We start from the raw sequence: 23,656 nt of genomic DNA, 5'->3' as shown, positions 1-23,656 counted from the left end.
GGATTTTTTTGTTTGTAGTAATTAAGATCTTTTGCAAAGAATCCCTTGCAAAGAATCAGAGTCCCATTCATGGAAACTCGAATAATCCAAGACATGCTATTGACAATAAACAATCGTATATCGGACAAAACTCCATCCGCAATTAGAGATCTTATCACCTTACGTTCATCCAAGTATAATCTTCAACATTACTGTATCCTTTCTTTGCCGAAAATTAACACGACTGATTATGGTCTCAAATCATGGAGATATTTTGCTGCAAAGAAATGGAACGAGCTGGCAAATGATATTAGAAGTAAAGTAGGCACTAAATAAATGAACAACAAGACTTGATCGCTTAAATTTGACTGATATGGGAATTTCTTGTAATTCGATTCCCTAGATTTTTAGTTCTCTGCGTTTATAGGTTGATATGATCAATTAATGTACATTTTTAGTTTTAATTTTTAGAATATACTAGGGCCGTGGAGTACCCGTAAACTAGCCGATAAACTAAGCGTAAACCCCATGTTAAATAAAGTATTGCATCGTATCGTATCTTTTGAGAGTGCAAACGTAGAAAATAAATACAAGTGTCAGACACACCGTTATAAAAGCTTGTAACAATAAAACAGAGCAGGGTGAAAATAACGCGTTGTTTTCTGTTTGTGTTCATTTTCATCTAAGAGGAAAGAAATATTTTTTTCGTAACTTCTACTGTGAATTCCCAATGTCCAATTGCTTCTGTTAAGCCCGCCTTTAGGGAATCATGATAGTTGTATTCAAAGTTTCCAGTTAAGTCTTGAACTTGTTTTGTTGTATACATATACCATGATTACCTGCTGGCGCGATTTATTGAAGAAATTTAAAATTCCACACGCACGAACGTTTTTCTTTTCAGTCAGAAATTTAGCTGATATGAAAGAGAAAACGAAAATATATTTTTTGGGATATATCAGCATTTTAATTTTACTTGAAAAACATTTTTAGCATATTGATGATAACTTACCAGAGATTCACGTTGCTTAACCTGACTTAGCCTATGCGCATGCGTCATATATGTCGTATGTAATCAAGACAAAAATAAATGTACAAGGATGTCTGCTAATTATTCACAGCCATGGGTCTTCTAGATTCAGTATTTCATATATTTTGAGCATTTGAAAATCGGCTAAGTGAAGAGCTCTAGTTTAGCTGTCTTGTGTCATTAGCTTTCAAATTACGTAAAATATTTGATTTCTTATCGAATTGCGATCTATTTAGCTCTAAATATACAAGTAAGGAAGTTCAAATACGACTGACGATTAATACTTTATAACGACCATCTTTACTTTCGAATTTTCGAGCCTCTGACTCTGCCGCTCATTTTTGATCGATTTTGCCCGAGAAGAAAGAAAAAAACAATTGACACCCTACTGTCTGACCATTCAAAAGAAAGCTATTGAGTAGCACTTTCATGCGATACTGTGTATTACGCCGTGTAAAAGTTTTTCATGCTCGTCAACTTGTCAGCCAGCCAGTTAAAGGCCGTGATTGTGATAAAACAACCAATTTTGGATGCTGTAAAACTACAAGCTGTTCCACTGACTTCTGTAACACAGGCTCACCTGTCATCTTCGACGGTTTCCTGTTAACCGTGAGCTCTGTCCTGGGACTGGCACCACTGAAGTAAAACGCTGACCAAACCACAGTTCTTTTTTCTCAGTTAATGTAGTATTTCTCGAGTAGTACTGCCGTGGCAGTAAGTACCTCACAAACGCCATGTCAATCTCTACACTGAAATTTTCTACTGATGATGATAAGCTAAGAGAAGGGTTAATGAGAATACAGACGCCTTTACTGTGAGTTGATCCATGGGAAAAGAAAATCTCACCACCCCACTCGCACAAACGCGAGAAAATTCACTGTCAGTTTTGCTTTTTGTGCTCATTTTGACGTCATAAAATATCGAAAGACACTGACGTTTTCCTTTGATCGCACGCAGATTACTTGAGCTTTCGCCCTAAGCGCGCGTGCGATCGTAAAAGTATAGGGAACCACCTTAAATTTATTTTTCAAGCAACCGTGAACCACCATTACCCATAACACCTTTCGACATTGTCGCGGACGCTTTTACGTTTTGGTAAGAGAACCTTTCTCGAAACAGCCGTGTGTTACTATTTTTATATAGTAAGAACCCGCTATACACATAACAACGACTCCTCTTAGGGTAAAAAATATGAATCTAAAGCAAATATGGTTTTGACATTTCTCTTGTACTATGAAATTGTTATGGGTTAGAAATAATGCTCAAAAGGCTCTAAAAGTGTCAAATTTTCTCTGCTAGTCTAAACATTTCGGGCTTAGCCCTTCTTCAGTAGGTGGAATGATTGCCGTGAGCCACGCCATACAAAAACTGTACGCGTAGGCACGCGTGATTAGCGCGCGCATGAAGTATACAGTAAACAAATAGGAAAACCATTGTTTTAGCGCGCGTATGTGTAATACGCGCTAGACCCACAGTCACAAAAAATGAAAGTTAATGTTCAGTTCGTTCGGTCGAAGCGTGCCCAGCTTGAAGATTAATTTCATTTCATGCTGCTTGTGGCTGATGTTACTGCCAGAGCACCGTTTCAAGCCACAGACCATGATGTTATCCAGAGAGTGGGAGGCGAAGTTGAAATGTTCAGTTACGGGAAACCCGCGCGATCGGTTTCGAATGCTGCGGAGGTGCTCGCTGAAACGTTCCCGTAGTCGCCTTTCAGTCTCTCCGATGTACAGGCAATTGCGACGACAAGAAATGCAACACACAACATTCTCAGACTGACAGGTGAAATGGGTTACTTAAACTTAAACATGGTGCCCTTGAAGGAAACTGTAGCTTAATGTGTAACACCTGCAGTCACTTCTTTTACCATGGATGGGAAATGCTGCAAGCACTACAATACAAAGTGAAGAAAGCCTGTTAAAGGGGCAGTCTCACCAAGATTTAGTGCTACTTGAAAATCCAATGAAGGTGTTGGTATTAATTGAAAATCCACTAGTAGTTGCCTAACCTTGCTAAAATCCACCGCACTAGTCACAAAATTTGTTTACAACTGTTGTGGCTACAGACGAGTAGGAAAGAAGTGCTCTAAAACTTGGAAACGTCGGGACAACGATTCAAGTTTGACACTGTTACTTGGAGGAAAATCACTAAAAATCATTTATCTCTTAGAGATTGAATGTACGCCTTTTTTGTCGTTTTAAGGTTATTTTGTTGATCAGTGAGTGCACCTTTATCATTCTAGCAAGACCTCCTGTGATACTGCCCCTTTAATTTCACCATGTACCACACAGTCACATTGAATTTCAGTTAACTTTGTACTGTTTTACAAACAGCTCATGAAAAAGTGACTTAAACTACACTTTTATACAAGGTGCAAATTTTACATCAAGAAACTCACGTTTCATCAAATCTTGCACAGCAAGTTGGTTTTGATGCAGGGCAGCCAGCTTTCTCGCATGTGCGGAACTGCTTTCCCTTCTCATTAGACAAGTTGCCATTGTCAAAAAACTGCTTCCTTTTTGTAGTTCTTGGCGATCGCCAAGTAGCTTTACCCTCCATTTTAAATCAGCTGATACTACCTACAATAACCATTCTTTGTAACTACACTGTACACAAAGGAAAAGTTGTGCTTTCTGCCTACCAACGAGTGGCCTTTGAACAGTTTTGTATAGCAGTTGTGAACACCATCAACAGTTTCAAGTGCTTTCTGTTAATAAACAAAAGTCAAAATCAGCATTAGTCAGTAACTCCATTGGGCTCAGGATTTCAAGCTCTGGAGGGGATCTTTGTGTTGTATTGTGGGCAAGACACTTTTATTTACTCTCATAGTGTCTCTCTCCACCAAATGTGGAAGTGAGTATTGGTTTTCTACTAGGATAACCCTATAAAATTTCAGGGATGGGGTCACAGGCATGGATCTAGGATAAATGGTGACAGATTTCCAAATCAGTGAGTGCTGAAGGTACAAGCCCCTAGATAGACAATAACTGACTATTAATTTTTGCCAATAAATGATTTCAAGCACTGTATATAACTGAGTTAATGTGTAAATGTGCATAAATGAAAGACGTAATGTTGCGTACCATTCTTACAGAATTAGCCAATGTACAACAATGGTAATGCACACTGTATGTATGAGGGGCTTAATTTTTTGCCTTCTTATAGATTTATCTATGGAAAAATGACAACAGTACGTTATAGACATTCAATTTGTTGATGTTACTGTTTTGTTTTATATCTTTTGATATTTTGCTCCAATAAGATGTGTACAGTGCTGTATTTTTGACTTAATTTACACTGAACCCACTTAATAACGACACGCCGTTAATATGGACACTATCCATGGTCCCTTTGGTGTCCGTATTAACGGGGCTCGACTGTAATAACCCTTATTTACCCTTGGAAGTGTTTATGGCACAAAGGCTAGTGGGGGTGAGCAAACAACTGAAACAAATAATTCAAATTGAACATAACATTGTTAAGAATCCCAACTTGCCGATGGCAAACCAGCTGGCTATTTACAAGCCTAGTCAGCAATTTGAACCTGGGCTACCGTAAAAAAAGAATCCTGGTAGTGGTCGGAGCAGAACTTGAACCTGAGACCCCCCTGGATTGTGAGTCTGACCCACTGACCCGTCTATGTCAACTCTCCCAAATTATCCAGGAATCTCCTGGATACAGACCCAGTCTTCCACTCTCCTGTACAGGTCACCAGATCTCCTGGACAATAGGAATACAACTCGTAAAAAACATTTTTCCGCCATATTTTGGATGATTTTGGGCATTTTGGGAGAGGAAATTTTAGACATTTGATGCATTTTGAGATTAAATTGGCATATCTCTACTTAGAGCAACTTTTTTAGGGTCAAAAAAGGTAAAATTGGTGATCTCCCGGATTTTGATTTTTTTAGGTTGGCATCTCTGTGACCACTCGACCATGCTGCGTAAATCTCAACTGAGAAAGAATGGCTTCCATAGGGAAGCAACGAAAATTTTTTGCATCTATACCTGAGTTAACTGTATTTTATCGATTTTTTTTATCGATTGACTTGTCTTTTTCAAACGACATACATTATCAACAATTGCCAACAAGGCTTACCAGGGAGAGCAATGTGATTCCACAGGTATTGGAAGGCAAGTGACAACGAGTGTTACACGAACATCACTGGTCTGACCTTGTTGCTTTCTTGTAATTCACACATCACTCTAACAGATCAGATCATATACACTCAATTTTAAGCTTGAGCTTAACTTCTTTTGATTTTGATCTACCATATGGTATAAAGAGGAGGGGCAAGGGTAATTTCGTGACGCCGTGATACGGTTTTTTTGTGCTCTGTGAATCGTGATTTGATAAAAAAACTGTTCCGTGAATTGTGATTGAAGTGTATTCCGTGAGGCGTGAAATTTACAAGTCCTTGGCTGTGAATCGTGAATAGATAAGAAATAAATTGTGAATGTCTAAAGTTGAGTTCGTAGCTGAATTTCACTGCATTATGATCAGATTTTTTGCGTGACCTTAGTGAATTTAACGCTTGAGCCAAGCCGACTGAGAGTAGCGACAAACGAAACATGTTGACAGGTTCAAATAAACCCGTTGATTTCCTGATGGATGTGGACTGTATCCTATATCTCACAAAAGGTACAGTCCTGGAGCAGTTGCAGAAAGTTGGTAGAATGGTACATCCAGTTGTACCAGACAGATACAAAGTTACCGAAACGAACAGAAGTGGCCTCTACCCACATCCAATGGCGGTGACCTTGGGGGACCACGGGAGGCTGTTAGTGTCGGACTACAAGCCTATGAACAAGACAACAAGACTTCTGCAAGTGCGACTCCATTCTCCGGCGGAGGTAAAGATAATCAAGGAACTTGGGGATGTAAGAAACATTGTGTACCTTAAAGGCATTGGGTACGTTTCGGAGCCAACGAGCGTCAATGTCATTTCAATCTGATATCGGGCAATGTAACGCCTCCTGTGGACAAACTGAAGAAAGAACATCTTCAGAATGTTCTAGAAGGGTGGCAAGTATCCACAGAAGGTACAGTACAGCAGTTACGGGACCGAATGAAAGATATCATTACGAAGCGTACCAGTGAACACCAGAAAGCAAAACACGACACCAAAAAGGTCTTTCTTTTTCAAGGGCACATCCAGTATATGCAGCATGACAGAATCTATCATCGTAAGTGCCAGCGACACCGAGCGACATTTTTGCACAATTGAGTTCACGTATGATGGAGTTGCAATGCATGGACTAGTAAAGGAGTTGTGTTCTTACCCAGCTGAATGTCTCCAAGTGCTATCCATGTGTGTGAATAATGAAACATTATTTGTGTCATTCAAAGGCAAGAATGAAGCCGAGAAGCAAGGTGAGCTTCTATCAATCGATCTCACATCAAGACAAAGTTCTTTTATCTTACACAATGACACTGCGTTATGCTCTGAATGTAGAGGAGTAGCAAGTTATTTGGACGGTGTCTTGTTCTGTGATGCGGGAGCTTTCCAGGTCAAGTATCTTAATCAGGATGGCAGTGTTGATGTGATTGCTGGAAACGGCTAAGAGGGTAACGCAGAGGGAAGAGCAGAAAACTCTTCGTTTGGTCAGCCGATGGGAGTTTGCACTGAAAATTGCAATGTCTTGTCACTGACCCTCAGACAGGATGCCTCAAAATTCTGACTACAATTACCGGTACAGTCACCTATCTGAAAAACCTAGTTGGCAAATTGTTCCGCGCATTTTCAGTTTATCTGATATATCAGACGGTTCCACGCCTATCAATAGCTGAAGCTCTGCAGGAAGTCGGTGATGTCAAACGATTGACTCCCAGAAAGCCACAAACGGCGCTGACGGTACTATCTCGAACCTGTCGCTTAAGTCCGTACAAATGATCTACAATCAACTTAATCGGCTGGATGATAAATTGAAGTCTACCAACAAAGACATCCACGTTGATTTTCACGCTTGTCTGACAACCCAAGTGGAAAATCTGCACGCTGTTGGTCATTTCAAGGATCAATGCCCCACATCTCTTAACTACTCCCGTAATCTGGGAAACACTGTTTACGAAAACATCAAAAGGATCACAAGCTGGGCAGCCTATTATTTCACTCACCCAACATCCTACTATCCAATTCCAGACAGTTCAGCTCCACTGAAAGACATTTCCAAACTTTCGCACCTTGGCAAAACAAGGCACTTAAATTCTACCCAAGAGCAGATCATGAGAGAATGGGCCGTTCAGTATGGCAAGTGCGTTCGACAGAGAACTGTGAGGCAAGAAACAACGAAGTTCTAGGCTGGCACTTTACCTCTGAATATGTAATAAACGACGGACGAAGGCTAAACCTACGAAGGCACTTTACTAAAACTAGATACAAAACGGATAATCGTGGCTTTTTCTACTCCTGGGCTACCGCGCCTAGCTTGGTAACCATCACTTGGCACTAGGTACCAGTCCTACACTATCCCCTTCTTGGAAAGGACCATGTCCCCAAACAAAATGTCAGCAAAAATCTACATTGAAATTTAAGGATCATCCGACAGGTCCTAATTCGATGACAGACTAGAAGTCTAAATGATAGTCCTGCACCCAAGCGGGTGCACGCCTTTCCCTTTGTGACCTTCGGGGTCCGGGCTCCTCAGAGGGGGCTTCGACATCAGCATTCATCGGGAAAACGTCATCTTCCAGGATGATTACTCCAGGACCATTGGCAACCTTTGTCGTAGAAGGAAGCGAGACTCCAGTAGGTACTGGATCACCCACAATCCAGCTTTCATCCCTGTCACAAGTCCCGTTGAAGGGTTTCAGCTGGTTGAAATGTACTACCCTCCTCTTGACCCTGGCGTAGCTTCCAGCGGCCCCACAGTACTTGATCCTGTAAACTACGTCATTCAGCCGCTTGATAACCTTCCAAGGGCCCGTCCATGGTCTATTCAGCTTCATACACCTGCCCCTACGTGTTTGCTTGTCCAACCACAGGACACGGTCTCCAACTTGGTAGGCTTTAGCTGTTGCCCAGCGGTCGTAGTAAGCCTTCTGAGAGCGCTGCGAAACTTTCAGAGTTTCCCTAGCAGACTGGAAGGCTTGCGTCAGCCTTGACTTGAGCTGGGAAGCATAATCAGAATGATGCTGTGGCGGAGGCAGGGAGGAGTCCGGCTGATGCAAGTCACTTGGCAGGCGAAGCTCCCTACCGAAACTGGGAGTAAAACCAGTACTACTGTCAACAGAAGTGTTGTAAGCCAGACATGTAGACGGGATGTGCAAGTCCCAGTTCCTTTGGTCCTCCTTAACAATCTTTGCCAGCATACTATTCACTGTACGAATACTTCGCTCCGACGCTCCATCTGACTGAGGGTGCAACGGCGTCGTTTGTGTATTCCAGATCTCAAAGAAAGAGCATATCTCCTGTATCATTTCAGCTGTCAGGTTCTTTCCCTGATCATGGTGTATTTGTTCTGGAGTAGTCCCCTGGTCATTGTGAGGAAACCTTCGGGGGATCTGAGAATATGTGTTGATTACAGGAAATTAAACGAAGCTACAAGGGTGGCCAGTTATCCTCTTCCCAACATGACTGAAACACTGGAGCGGCTAGCCGATGCCAAGTTTTTCACTACAATTGACATGGTCTCTGGCTACCATCAGATTGAGGTGGCTCCTGAGGACAGGTACAAGACTGCTTTTGTTTCACCCTTTGGATTGTTACAAGACTAACGAGGATGGCCACTTTCGTATATTACGAGTTTAATAAACACCTCACAGCAGAAACGTACATTTTGAGAAATTGCAGAATACTTGAAGCTGAACCTCTAAAGGACTCAAGGCTCCAGCGCGCCTTCCATCCGTACAGACTCTGGGGGAAGTTTCTGCCAGGAAGATTCACACTGAATTGAATTGCCAAAACTGAGGTAGGAGACTGTTGTAGAAACTTTCGTCGCGTTTTCCATAAAAATTTTCCGAGTTGCTTTGGCGAGATAAGTTTATCTTCAATAGGAGATGCATAATTGTAAGGTCTTCCTGATTTGAAACCATGCTGTGAGACGTTTTATAAATTTCATTGCTTTAATTTCTTGTATCTCTGAGCAATAAGAAGCAATAACATTTGAGTCTCTTTGTCGAAGTTGTTGTAAGCTTAAATTCCGTATAAAAAAAGACAAATAGGTTTTCTGTCGTTTTTGGCCCATAACGTCATGTCTAAAAGTAATAAAACTGGATAGGTAAATACTGCCAGGCGAGTTTTAACGCTGTTTTTAAAGTTTTCTCAGGGCTAGTAGGGTCAGCTGCTTCGTAGACTGCTAAAATTTGTCTTGATACGGTTGGAAATTTGTAGATACATTTCATACCTTTTCCAAAAAGTGTTGCGGACGTTGGCGAACTGATATATACGAACTGATCCAGGACATTGGCGAATCGACTTCATGCGTTGGCGAACTGGGCGTTGGCGAACCACTCACACGTTGGCGAAACGACCGGTTACCACCTATACAGGTGTATTGAAGAAGGAAATATAGAAAATGAAACACATTTGAAACTTCGGGCGAATCGACTTTGAGTTGGGGCGAAACGACTCTGAGTTGGGGCCGAACGAGTTTGAGTTGGGGCGAAACGACTTTGAGTTGGGGCCAAACGACTTTGAGTTGGGGCGAAACGACCTCTTTCCGACGTTCTCAATTTATTAACACTGATTTAAATTTTCAGATTTAGATGGCTTTTAAGTTTTAGGGTTTTTCCTATTCTGGTCCCTTGACTGGTCAAATATGGCCATGATGTGAAACTTTTGGAGGACTCTTCAATGGAACAAACCTGTGCAAAAAGCTTATTCTTTGGAGGTCTGGTTTTCAAAATATGACTGTTAGAAACCCTCCTTAGCAACAAATTCGTGACCAATTGGTAGTTAAGTAGGACACCCCATAAGAGAAAAAACGAAGGAGAAAGCATGAAGCCATCAATACACCTGTTTGTACTGTTTCTTTCTGATTCCATCACACTGAAGAACACTGAAACAACTTGAGCTTCAATCAAGCAACCGTGAACCACAATTACCCATATTACCTTTCGACATGTTTGTACGCTTTGATAGGACAACCTTTCTCAAAACAGCTGTATGTTACTACATAAAACCCGCTATACACATAACGCCTTCTCCTAGAGTAAAAAGATATGAATATAAAACAAACATGGTTTGACTCTTTTACTACGAAATTGTCGCGGGCTATAAACTGTTTTCATTTGAGGAGAAACCATTTCAAGAAAGTAACACTGCCGTTGTTTGTAATGACAAAAACACTCCGTCGCAAAATTCCTTCTAGTGAATAATTTAGCTGAAGTATTCTAAGATAAGCATTAGGTTGTTTATTTTACTAAATTCAAAACAAAATATTTCTGACAATTTTCTGACACCGTTTGTTTTACAACCATATATGACGGAATTTCAAGTTTATATCACTATTCGTAAAAATGGTACTTATTTGAATTACACAGTAACTACTTCGAGAATGTGTGGAATTACATACAGTAGTACTTCGGTATTTTTCCGAGTTTTAAATAAAAATTACAGTTAGTTAATTAATTTGGAATTTTCCAGAGGCAGATTTAAGGGGGATGGGGTTAGATTGGGTGGCTAGCGACCTCCCCCCTTTGTTTAGAAAACCAAAAAATGGAAAATGGCAGAAATAAAGACAAACACTTTGGACAGATACCTCATCGTAACTGCGTTGGTAGTATTTCCGGTGCAACAGTTTTGAATTAGGTTCCAATTCCCTCAAATTGCAACATTTTGGGGACATGCGCCATTGATTATGCAGAGCCAAGATACAAGCCATCCCTTACCCCCTTGAAAAATCCTAGATCCGCCCCTGTTTTCTCTAGTTTTAATTTCAATATTTTGTTCACTCAAGAGACTTCCAACTGTGAAGGTAGTTATGGTACTGCCCTATCACGCAAACAATGTAAGAACATTTAATGTGATATTTTCAGAGAGCTTAACCACGTTTGCACTTGCAACTATTTTCAAAGAGATGCGAGAGTTTAATTTTCAATTTCTCTCATTGTCGGATTTCGTTAGAAAAAAAATGATGTTTCTCAAGGCAATATTACGAAAGGCATTTAGCGGGGGGAAAATTGTTAAAATTTGGATTATCAACAAATGAAGTGCACTTGTTATCATTTTTTCGGACAGGTGAAAACGTAAAATCAAGCATACGAAAGATTTTAAACAAACTTAGAATGGTGTTGTTAGGCATTCCGAAACCGAAAAATAAAACTTTACAGTTTAATAAGAATAACACATTCCCTTCAGTGAATAATTTGGCTCAAATGAAGCCAAAATAATCATTAAATTAGCGGGCGCTCAGACAAGAGACATATTTAAGGGGTTTGTTTATTTTCTAAACAAAAGCAACACAACTCATCTACGAGTAAAATTTCAGCAGGAGTGTGTTTCAACCATGCAAAAGTGAGTTTCAAATCAAGAGGCTCAAACGAATATTAAATTGTAGCAACAGAAATCTGAAAACTATGAAGCTACCTTATGGTTGAAAAACGTTAAAGACACGGACTTCATGTTGCCCCTTGTGTCGTCAACAACGCTTACAAATTATCCACTTTGTTCTTTAAAAAGTTTTAACATGTCCATGCAGGATCCTTTTTGGTCCTGGAAGATTTTAGAACCATATCGTAGCTCGTGAATTTAACAAATCGAATGTGGTTTAGCGTTGTGTGTACTCTTATCGACAAGATTATGCGTCATCACAGTGGTCAAAATGTTGTGGACTCTCCGGGCACAGCCGGGCGTATTACGAAAATTAGCGTGATTTGAAATTCTGAGCAGTGGGTGAGCAGGAAAAATTAGTGGGGGCGAGGGAAAATAACTGCGAAATAAAAAAGTAACGAAGTATAAAAACACCTGATACTCCACTTTGCATGAAAAAACTATCCTGACATACCTGTTTCCACACGTACGCATGTTAGTTCATTTTGGGACATATTCGTGCTATGGCACCTGGGAAAAAATCAGTGGGGGCGAGGGAAAATAACGACAAAATAAAAAAAGCAACGAAATATAGAAGTGGCAGAAAGAAACACCTGATATTCCACTTTGCAAAAACAATTATCAATGACCTTGAGCTGTTATTGACAAAACCATTTCTTACGTCTGCATGGGGCAAACGACACTACAATACTTTTAAAGCTTTTCAATCCCATAATAGGAATGAATAACACCAAAATACAAGCATATGTTAAGAACCCACAATTACATTAATCACAAGAAATTTTTCAGCGCATAATATCTGCATGTAAACTATCAATTCCCAGTATCAATCCTGCACTAGACACATGTTCGCATTGCGGACCTATCTTTTTAGACTTGTCTGGAGGCGATTATTTCGATTATTTCGTAGACTGCCAAGTTAAGGGCCGGCATTAACAGATCTCCTCTAACGTCCAGTTTTTCAATGGACATAAAATATTTATCTGTCTAAGGTAAGCAGCCGCAATAGGGAAAGGAAACTTGCGTTTTTTCATGATCTATGACGCAAATAAAGCTGATTAAGGCCAATTATCTCCCCTTAATATACAAAACCAAACTTTGGTGTTTTATTTCAAAATGCGCCGAGTTTGAACGGCGCACTGGCAAAATTGCAGATTCAAGAACAGCTAAATAAGCATAATTTTTTGGCTGAGGAAGCAGATTTTTCGTAGCCAATCGAGGCCATTGTCGGTAAGAGCTGTAATCTGTATTCATTTGTCGTGCCGCCTTGGTTAACCATTATTTCTATTCTGTGAGTAAAAAAAAAAAAGACGAAATGTTTGTATGTTTGTATGTGATGTGATATTGCCAACCCAACTGAAAACCGCCTTCGCGAGTTGGGTTCCCTCGTTAGACATTATTATTACTTTATTTTATCATATGATTTATGGATCCAAACTCAGTGACATCGTCTTACCATAGCATCAACGTCATAGTTAAAACATGATATTTAACTGTTCTCAGAACACTTTTGTTGCTAATAATTTTTATTGTCCTTCTTTCCTTCACTTACATCTTTTCCATTATAGATCGTTATGTGAAAAATTTTGCGCTATTCAAGTTAAAATGATGGTATCTCTCTTACTACCGTTGTTTCTCTTACAAGCTATGGTAAGTGCTTTTCGAAAATTTCTCTTCAACACTACACTAGCTACTCGAAGATCTGAACTTTACCAAAAGGAAATAGGCTATTGTATGCCCAGGATTTTAACAGCAGAGTGCACGCCTCTCAAAACTCTTAAAATGACCATATTTCGCTTCCTTGGACGTGTAACTTTTGAAACAAGGTTAGAAACAACACTGGATGTTGGCGATGTCAAAATAATGACAATTTCTTCCAGTAGCTCTTAAACTCATTATACTATAGGCTCACAGCTGTATTTGTTCCATCAATCGAGGTCTTTTCAAGAGTTATGAGCAATTAAAGCAATGTAACTTCTGTTCTACACATTCCATGAACTTAATCGCTGTGTTCTGTTTGTTCTAGATATCGCTCTCATTTCTCAAAGAGATGCTAAACAATGTCATCCATTACAAAGAATTGCTCAGTGTTTTTTCTTCAATAAAGTTTTCATTCTCTCTTTAATGAAGACAGCCGAAACTTATTTTAACGCTGATTTTTCTGCTCCTATATTTAGGCTCAATTCGTTGCGCCCCAAGCATTTTGTGTTCCTACAAAAGGAGGAGACCCGAGGCTAGTGGTTTCTGTATCGCTGGCTAATCAGTCTGAACCCATTGTGCAAGGGTATGGTGTAACATAGCATTACCTTCTTGGATTTCAATTTTTTTCGCATGAAGTCTTAAGTGGTAGTCGCAACTGAGCTATGACCCACAATAACAATAATGATCACAACAATCGAAATTCAATTCAAATGGGAACTACTTGAAAACGTTTTAAATTTTTAACTTAAACGATCTTTCTCTTTAATTACCGATATATTGCGGTAATTAATTAGTATTTTAGGTTTGCTGTAATTTTAAATTAAAGGCACTGTCTTTGAAAAGCCCCTTTGGGGAAAGTCATCAAAGGATGTATGCATGTATGTGTTATCACGCTTTCCACAAATGTCCCGATATTTTTTTGGATATTTAGAAGTCTTCGAGATATTTAGAAAATATGAAGATATTTCCGGAAAATCTAGAAATATTGAGACTGAATGTTTACAGCTTTCTTGGCTGAACTCTGCGTTTTCTTCGCTATTTTCTTTAAACAATTAATAGCGATATGGCAGAAACAATCCATTACATTGATCTCCCAATTGAAAAATATGTTCCATAGCACTAAAAGCACTAAAGCTAAAGCAGCAATTTTCAAAAATGGCGGATGCTAGTAACATCCATGCACCTGAATCTTCTACTACTGCTGCAAGAAAATTTGGAAGATTTTTAAATATTTGACCTAACTTACCACCAAAATTGGTTTATTTTTAAAACAAAAATAAGACTGATATTTGGAGGGTTTTCCGAGGTATTTAGAAAAACGTTTTGGGGGAAGATGTACATGTACGTCGAAACATACGAAACGTCAAGTTAAATATAATTTCATTTTTGTTTTCTGGAAGGATATTTAGGCGATTTTACATGATATTTGTGGAATGGCCTAATGTATTTATAATATAGCCGATCACAACAAAAGCAAAAAGCAAGTCAGTCAAAGCCTGAAGAAAAAAAGGCTACTCGTGCGCGCCACACGAGAGACACCACACAACCCGTGCCAAGCGCGGGAAACACGCAAACGTCAAACGCGGAGAAACAAACGGGGATAAAAGCGCCTTAACCGAGTGACGATTGATAGTTGTTTTTATTTAATGGAAAGAAACGATTTGTATTTGAATAAATGTATCTACAGCTGATGTCATAAGCAGCAAGATATAAATGATTCTGTTGTAAGTCAAACCATGCTCTTCTTTTCACAGTGGTTTGGCCACTCAGCACCTTTTCATAGCACACGGCCAAGATTCACAAGGAGTTGCTTCCAACCTGGAGGTAAAGTGGTCTTTTTCTGAACAGCTCGAGTTTGATTCGGCTCAAAACATAACTGGACCAGACTATACCAGCTTGATAAGTCAGGAGTCAACCTTGATCGTTAAAGTGCACCTAACCCCAAAAATTTTTTTTCGCTATAACGAATCTACTTATTATTTGAAATAGTTCTGCGAAAAAATTTTTGAATTCCGTTAAATCCTCGATTTGCTGTGCCACGACGAAATCTCGAAAATAGCTCCAAAACACCGCCATTTTGTTTCACGACCGAGTTTGAGGAGAATGGGTCCAGCGGCTCTTGTGACGTCTACCCAGGAAGATTGGATATCTCATTTCCTCTCATTTCCTTCAGGATGGTGCAATACACATTCGAAAAGTGCGCAGAAAACGCCTTCCAGAGGTGCTATCGGCTGTTGCAGCAATATTCCAGATTTAAAGAAAGATATACTGTACAATTTACTGACGATGATCGGCTAATGGTGCAATAAAGACGTAAACGATGGTTGATTTTGTCGAACCGAAACAAGCGAACTGAATCTGTGAGAACCACTGAAAAACTCTCACTGGAATTTGTTCGGCAGACCTTCGAACGCTATTTTCATAAATTTTCTGCTTAAAGCTAACCAGAAATTTGTAGAAATACTACCTACAACCTATATCTTCCAATCCCGCAATATTTATAACATATATAAACCGGCAAAGTTGTGTGATCCGGTCATGATCAAGAAGCGTTATACTGATATGTAAATAGTCGCAACTGTACGCCGCTAACCAACACTTATTTCTCTTTCGATTTAGATGAAAGTCGAAGATTAATCCTCTAGAATTACATGATAACAAAATTGTTAGACTCACAAAGTTTTTCGAAGGTTTGGAAATCAGCAGTGCGACAAAGATTCTGTGCAATAGCGTCGAAAATATGACCGCGTAACATTATCTGCGGACCGCTTAGGGAACACATCCTTTTCGCTTATCCGACGAATTTCACTGCAAACTTTGAGAACAATTTACATTGGTTATTTGGAGTTACGACTTAAAACGTGTGGCAATGTGAAATCGGTAACTGTATGAAATGTTTCCTTCCGCCTTGCTTCCCGCAGCTTCAAAAATACAGGTCCAAACAATACGATTTTCAATCGATCGAAGCCAATGTTTTGGAGGTCATCAAGTCTCGAAAACTGCAACACGTACGTCATTCTTATAAACATGAAGCATTCAACTGAAAGTAAAACACAAACTGGATTTAACAGAACCTTGACAAAATACATTCTCGGTAAGGACAAATGTAAACGGGCTATAAACACGCGTGGGAATCTTATGTTTAGTTGACGAAATTACCATCCAAAGCAGTCCTTGAGTTTTCTTTCCTGCTTTTCGTTTGCCTGCTCCTCCACTTCATATCTAGCTTTCCATTCCTAATATACAAGCAGCTCGTCCGCAAAGACGTCTTCCCCGTCGTCGCTTGAAATATTGTAAATTGCTCTCAAAGCTCTAAGCAGTGAGTTCACAGTTGTCGAACGTGCTCGATCGAAGTTTATTTCGGAGCCTTCCGAATCGAAACTTAACTCTGACTCCAGTGACGAAAAAGAAATGATTCTGAGACAAAACTTGGACGTTTTAGTCCCAAAATACATCGGAACGATTAGTTTTGCGTTCTATTTTCTCGAGCAAATACAGAGAGTTGACTGAGGCGCTATTGTGTTTGGTTCCTGGGTAGACGTCATCAGGTACCGCCGCCCCAGACTCCCTAAAACGCGGTCGTGAAACACTTAATCGCGACTTTGAAAGGGCATAGAAAATCGAGGATTCAACCAAATTCAAAAATTTCTTCGGCCAAATGCTTCAAATAAAGTCTAGATTTGTTTTAGCGAAAAAAAAGTTTTGGGGTTAGGTGCACTTTAAGGTAAGATAATGATTGGTTAGAAAGTAATTAAGCTTAATCTGTGCGGCGCTATGCAGTAAGTTTACCTATTTCACAAATTGTTCAAACAGAACTTTGAAGTGCAAACAAACTAGGGCCGGCTTTCCACAATTATCAGGATATCTTTTGGGATCTTTAGAAGAAAATTTAGGGGATATTTAGTAATATTTACTAGCTTTTTTGCCATAGCCCTGTGTTTTCCTCACTATTTTCTTGAAACAATACTCAGTTATATGCCAGAAAGAATCCACTTCAGCAATTTCCCCCTGGAAAAATGTGTTTTTCCATATCGCTAAAAGCTCTAAATTAGCAACTTGCCTCCCCTACTCCTACCGACTACAAGAACGTTTTAAGCAAGTTTTGGCCTAAGTGACTCAAAATCGGCTTATCTTTAAAATAAAAACAAGAAACTATTGAGAACGTTTCTAGAAATATTTAGAAAATTTTTTGTGATATTTAAAAAATGTTTTGAGAATTTCCGCAAAGCTATTTAGGTGATTTAACGTGATATTCGTGGAAAGGCTTAAAATCGACCAAAATAAACTTAAAATTACTCGGCTAAAGGAAAATCACAGACTGTTCTCCATGCATTTATAAATTTCAGTTTGATAAGTTGGAATCCTGCCAAAATATCACCCTCGCCATAAATCTCAAAGTTGACCATCAGAAGAGAACCTCGCCGGGAAAAACTTCACAAACGTCGACTTTTGTAGCTGTGGAATATTACTGGGAAGATGAAAGCCTGGATGGAGCTCCAAAAACAGAACGAACAAGGTCTTCCTTTGAGTTCTACGCACCAAGTAAGTTAATAATTTATGATGATGGAATATCCTGGTTTTCTTGACATCATGTGATTCGGGTTTTTTTTTCCGAAGGCCACACAATAACACTTTCTAAAGGTACAGAATTACCAAGGAGGTATTAATAGGCCGAAGATGGACAAGGATGGCCAAGATTTGGGAAGATAAAGACGGATTACAGAACGAACAAATTTGCAAAATTTAGTCTAATTAAAGAATGAGTTATAACCTGACATCATTGCTGTATCTACTCTCTTGAATGGACTTAGCGTTGTTATATGTTTCCATAACAACATTGTTTGATGGCCATGCTGACGCAAATTTTAAAGTTCTTAGTTGAATTTCAGTGAAAATTTAGTAAGTTAATCCGGCCAAAATTTCTTATTTATCATTTTGTTTTTGTAGCATGCTCCCGTTTTCGCCCCTTGGGGATGAAAGATGGCAAAATCAAGGAAAGTCAGCTGTCGAGTTCCTCTTACATGAAGACTGAACGAAACAAAAGTGGGAACTGTCCTCACTTTTCAAGACCAGGCTCTGTTGGTGTGTTTATGGTTGAAGACGGAATGCTTCATTATGACCGCAACAATTTTCTTCAAGTGGATTTCCGCACAAAGACTAAAGTTGAAATGGTAATGAAACTTAAGTTACTTTTGTAACTGTCCCGGGGGGGGGGGGGAAATAGGGTTTCGATCTCGGCCATTTTGGTCTCAAACAGGGTATCAAATTTTTGGCCAGGTCATAAATAGGGTAGGGAAAATCATAGATTTAGTCTTAAACTGAGGGTAAGGGTTTTGGGAATCGAGTCTCACATCACCACCTGATTTTTCTGGGAGTACCACCCCCCCCGGGGGTGTAACTGTCAGTTTGTGCATCAAACCTAGACGCCCCAATATATTCCCGCAATATTTTATTTTGTGTTAACTTGGTGTGCTTTTGTCCGACTGTCAAGTGTAAATATGCGTGTCGAGGTCTTTATTCTTGGCTATGAAAATATTTGATATTTGTTTGCGCTAACATTCAATTTTAGGTTTCTATCGAGGGATCAAATGGCAGTTACGTGACCTCGTTCTTGGTACATTCCAGTAATGACAACGTAATGTGGATGGTGTACAAGGACAAAACAAGCGGAAAACCAAAAGTAATCGTTAACTTTACTGAGTTTTCACACGCATTCTTTTTTCAACCAATTTTCCCCCTCCGCCGAATTGATCAAAACAATTTCATAATTAGTTCGATTTGTATAGTGTGATCGTCCGGGTGAGTGTAGTTCTGAAAAGAACTGTTGTTGGTGACTGACGTTTCGACAACCTGAGCGGAAGTCATCTTCAAAGTCAAGTGAGAACAATTTGACTAACAATAGACGGAACGAAACCGACCAATGACTGATGACAAACTCCACACGAGTCTTTCAGCCAATACGATCATGGCTAAACTGACCAATCACGTTCAACGGACCAGACTAAAAACATCATCGACTGACAAACACTATTCACTTGTCCCTCAAGATGACTTCCGCTCAGGTTGTCGAAACGTCAGTCACCAACAACAGTTCTTTTCAGAACTACCCCGACACCCGGACGATCACACTATACGAACTACTGATACTCCTGGGTTCAAACCATTTACTAAATTTCATAATTATTCCTGGTTCGTTTGGTGTCGTTTTTTCTCCTTATAAAATTGTACGCTTTAACTTACATCTTTGAATTTGTCGCCATTGTATAATAATTTATCTTTCTTCGACGCAACCCCACAGCGTTAAAATTGAAAACAAATAAAAGTTCACTCCGTGTTTTACACTCAGGCCACATAAAACCCCAGACATTTTGGGACAAGTTCCAATGAATCACCGTGGCACGAATGCTTTTCCCCTCTGGAAACAAAATATTATGTAGTTGGCTTTTAAAAATTCTCAACACCATATCTCTTAGGAATTTACATGTACAGCTAACAGCAAATTTCCGCCGGTGAAAGTATCCGTCATCAGTCCTCCAATCATCGGCCAGTATTTACGCATTAATCCGCGCTCTTGGAAGACACGCTTGTCGATGGCAATTGAATTCTATGGATGTTATCTTGTGGATAACAGAAATGGTGAGCGACTTATACTTTATACCTGAATTGTTGAAGGTTTTCCGCATAGAATAGAAAAATATGCGACTTATTTTTCACCTAGGAATGTGCCATAAGAACTCACCAAAATTGCTTTACTACTTCATGGAAAAAATGTTACTTTAAAGGATGAAGAAATGTTCACAACAAGACCCAATATTGGGGCAATTTCTTTTGCAGACTTGGTCAAGTATTTGGCGTTTTATTAAATTTAATAGAGATGACTGACTCCATATGAAAATAAACCTTCAGTTGAAAGGAGCCGGCTCGGAGTGTAATTGTTATTAAATCAGTTACTTTCAAGAGCCTGATTATTTCACGTTTTATCACGTTTTTTTTTTCCTTAATACAGTTCCTCGCCCCCTTGGAATGGAGTCTGGTGCCATCAAAGATTCCCAGATAAATGCATCGAGTGAAACAGAGAACGGGACTCGGGATCAGTCCCGTCTCAATTCGGGACCAGAAAAAGCATGGTGTGTTCAGGAGTCGGATAGTGTTAGGACATTAACTATCAATCTCACAAAACCGTACTACATTACTCAGGTAAAAGTTTCCACAGAAAAAGAACAACCCCTCTGGGAAAATAATGTAGAGTAAAAGGCAACGTACTAAATACGCTTAGAAAAAGGGGTGGGTGAGGAAGGGGGGGGGGAAGTGGTGGGTGAAAATGTGACTTGTGATGTGTGATTGAACCGTATTCTACAGGATGAACAATACTTTTTGCTACTCTCGGGCTACAAGTGAGAATTCGGCACCAGATCAAGTAGGTCCAAATGCATGTGGCGATTGTAGTGCTTGCTTATTAGAATAGGGGATCCATAAAAGAGGAGCCGTTTATGATTAAATCTAATGGGATCATTTGAGGATTATAGAGGCTTAGCCAGCAGAGGGTTTCACCCTCAGCTATTTTACCTAGACACGTTGATTAAGTTTGTTGTTGTTGTAGTTTGCTGTTGAAGCGTTACCCAAAGTTCAATATTCAGCTTTTAACATTTTGTGTTTAATAGATCTCAATGCAGGGAAAACTGTGTCACCCAGAAAATGAATGCGAGCCTCCCCCTGAATTTGTCTTCCTAGCATTTGATGGGAAAATCGTTCAAGAGCATGGAAAAAAAAAGGTATCTGAGAATGATATCTCAGACATTTTTTTTTTAATACCTTAGAATAGTCTTTAATGTTTGCAAACATTACGCTCAATACCCAATTACTGTGCGTCCAAAGTTATGATGCTAATTATGCATGCTTGTAAAAAGGTTGTTCATTAAATTGAAACGGCTTTTTCAATTTTGGTTTTGTAGCGTTTCCAAGGAAACCAGGTAGACCACGTGATTACGCACACCTTGATCGTACCCAAGAAGGCTTCGACAGTGACCTTTGACCTCAGTGGCACGCAAGGAAGAAGATGCATGCGCGTGGAGGTGTATGGGAAGCCAGTCAAAGAAGAAGGTAGACAGTACTTTGTGAAATCTAGCAATAAACTTTGTGTCCAGTTTTCGATAATATCTATCCCCGTGGTAGGTCATTGGTGATTCAGAGGGGGTGGGGGTCTCAAAAGCCAAAATTTTTAAGGGGAGGTGTGTGAAGCTGAATTAGAGATTTCGGAGGAGTGATAGTGTTCAAACCAAAAACTGTCCAGGAGCTTGAGGTATGCACAGTTTCTGTAACAATACAATTATCAACCAGAAACTACTAAAATGTGTTAAACCAGTGAGTGAGAGGAAGGAAAAAAGAAGGGGTGGGGGTGGGGGTGGGGGTGGGGATAGGTATTTCCATGTATAAGCTATATGAATAAATGTGCCGCGCAGGAGAGAATGGCTTTTAAGCTTTTTTCCAGAAAGATAGAGGACTTAAGATTTTGCTTAAACTGATGGTGCTGTAATGACATAATCAGCAACTTTTTACATGAGCTTTTGTTTTCACCTTTCAGAATTCTCAGCAGTAGTAAAGCGTGGCTTTCTCTGTGCGCATGACGGTAATGAGCCGATTGTGTTTCTGTGTTTTGGAGAATACAGTGAAGACGACGTGTAAGTGTTCATGTAAACATCTTTAAAAAGATATTCTCTTGTTTCAAGTAAAACCAAAGTAATCATTCCGGCCAATCACAAAGGACACAGTTAATCCAGTGAACCAATCAAAACTCGAAGCATGTTGCTGACGAAAACGAGCGCACGTGAGTCACGATTAGCTTCGTATTATTTCTGATTGGATGAAAAAGTGGCGGGAGTTTTTCAAGCCAATAGGAAAGCGAGGTAATACAAAACCAATTACTTTTCGACACTCAAGTGATAAGAGCTTTATAACTTTTCTAAAACTTTTCCACACTCAGTGATAAGCGCTTTATAACCTTTTTTAACTTTTACAAAGGTCTTGCAAATTTTCGCTTGAAACACCTACATTCTTCGAAGCCATGAAAAGTAGAATCTTGGTGTGCAACATTGGAAAGGGCACTTTTAATTATTACGTGATTGTGACTGATTGTAGATTACTACAGTTGCCCTTCGTTCTAATCTTAACAGGTTTCCAAGAAGCACATGTTTGGGGACCCAAAATGAAGGAAAATCTCACTTTGGTAAGATTACAACTAAAAGTGATCTCTAAACTTGTGCAGTTACGAAACCAAGAGTCATCAAAATAAAATTTCTCTAAGGCAAGGAGATAAATACTATATCACACTGGTCTTAGGAATTTAGGGAATTATCACCCTTGGCTAATGCTGTTGATCAAAATTTCCTTGATTAAGATCGATCAGACTTCTCCTCGGAAAATTAATTTATACTCCATCGCAAAGGTCAAGAGAATGTGCTAAACGATCACCACTGAAAAATTGTCCTAACAATTTTCCGAACTGTTTTTGCAGTAAATATATAAAGGTAATTAAGGAGAAAATCTATGTTGATGACGAGGCTTTAAGGGTTGAAAAAGCAGTTTTAATTAGAATTCAAACCGTAACAAGTGCGCATACCAGTGGAACTTGATACAATGTTTTCTTTAATTTTGTCTAAGCTCTTGATCCAACCTTATTTACAATTCTGGCGTTTGATCCTGAAAATAAACGTCTATACGGTGTCAGCAAACGCCACCGTCTGTACATGGAAAGTGATGACGTATATGGCCGGCAGTGGCACGTGATATTGCCAGTTAAGTGGGGGAACATACGGGACAAGCCGGGAATGCAGTTTATTAGAGAAGTTCCGTTTGTGCCAGAAACTCGATTTACTCGGCTTCCAGCTTCAGAAGTGACGGATACTGACGTCAAAGGCAATACATGGGGAGGTCAGTCGCTAATACGGATAATTAAGGGGATATATTTATGAATACTTCCATTGTACAACTATGTTCCTTGGTACAAAACTGATTGCGGACAACATATATAACCCGTCTGATTTGATAGCTGTTACCTGATTCCACAGAGAAGTAAAAAACAAAAAAACAAACAAACAAACAAACAAATAAACGAAGTCACTTTTCCGGGTCCTGCTATTTATTCAAGTCATAGTAAAAGAAAATTAATTCCTAAACCGATCAACTTGCATTTATTTTACTCGCAATTCCACATCGATTTTCACTGGAGCGGTATTCTTTTACCGCAGTGAGCGTGTTCTGGAAGTTGACAAAGGCTAGGAAAAGAAATAATTTGTTTATTATATAATAATTATGTTCTATAATTAATGATGACGTAATTATCATAAATGAGAGGGAGAACCCATTCAAGAGCAACTTTTCTTCAACAGCGCGCACAAATGACGCTTGTGGTCCAATAACGCCAGGCACGAGCGTACACTGAGCAATAGGTATTAAAATA

At 39.4% G+C, this 23,656-nt stretch overlaps 2 protein-coding genes across 3 annotated transcripts in view; one reads left to right on the top strand and one right to left on the bottom strand.

Annotated features, from left to right (window-relative positions):
* LOC145496139 (uncharacterized) overlaps positions 1–8,359 on the bottom strand; it is a 41,832-nt gene extending 33,473 nt beyond the window's left edge. The window contains exons 1-3 of one of the 2 annotated variants that reach the window (XM_081475781.1): positions 7,321–8,359; positions 7,125–7,215; positions 3,164–3,713 (exon numbers count right to left, since the gene is read on the bottom strand). In XM_081475781.1, the coding sequence (XP_081331907.1) occupies positions 7,575–8,318 (744 nt within the window). In that variant the 5' untranslated portion in view covers positions 8,319–8,359 and the 3' untranslated portion in view covers positions 3,164–3,713; positions 7,125–7,215; positions 7,321–7,574. Of the gene's footprint in view, positions 1–2,019; positions 3,714–7,124 lie in introns of those variants that run through there. The other variant, XM_081475780.1, reaches the window with a different exon arrangement.
* Positions 8,360–17,136: 8,777 nt separating this feature from the next.
* Positions 17,137–23,656, top strand: part of LOC145496112 (uncharacterized) — a 37,971-nt gene continuing 31,451 nt past the window's right edge. The window contains exons 1-10 of the mRNA XM_081475747.1: positions 17,137–17,742; positions 18,148–18,371; positions 18,770–18,880; positions 19,674–19,836; positions 20,207–20,397; positions 20,862–20,972; positions 21,153–21,300; positions 21,782–21,878; positions 22,371–22,423; positions 22,858–23,127. Of these exons, the coding sequence (XP_081331873.1) occupies positions 18,174–18,371; positions 18,770–18,880; positions 19,674–19,836; positions 20,207–20,397; positions 20,862–20,972; positions 21,153–21,300; positions 21,782–21,878; positions 22,371–22,423; positions 22,858–23,127 (1,342 nt within the window). The 5' untranslated portion in view covers positions 17,137–17,742; positions 18,148–18,173. The remainder of the gene's footprint in view (positions 17,743–18,147; positions 18,372–18,769; positions 18,881–19,673; positions 19,837–20,206; positions 20,398–20,861; positions 20,973–21,152; positions 21,301–21,781; positions 21,879–22,370; positions 22,424–22,857; positions 23,128–23,656) is intronic.

Source organism: Orbicella franksi, chromosome 8, assembly GCF_964199315.1.
Source record: "Orbicella franksi chromosome 8, jaOrbFran1.1, whole genome shotgun sequence".
NCBI lineage: Eukaryota > Metazoa > Cnidaria > Anthozoa > Scleractinia > Merulinidae > Orbicella > Orbicella franksi.
The sequence above is the reverse complement of the archived record's forward strand: the minus strand, read 5'-3'. Positions and strand labels throughout refer to the sequence as shown.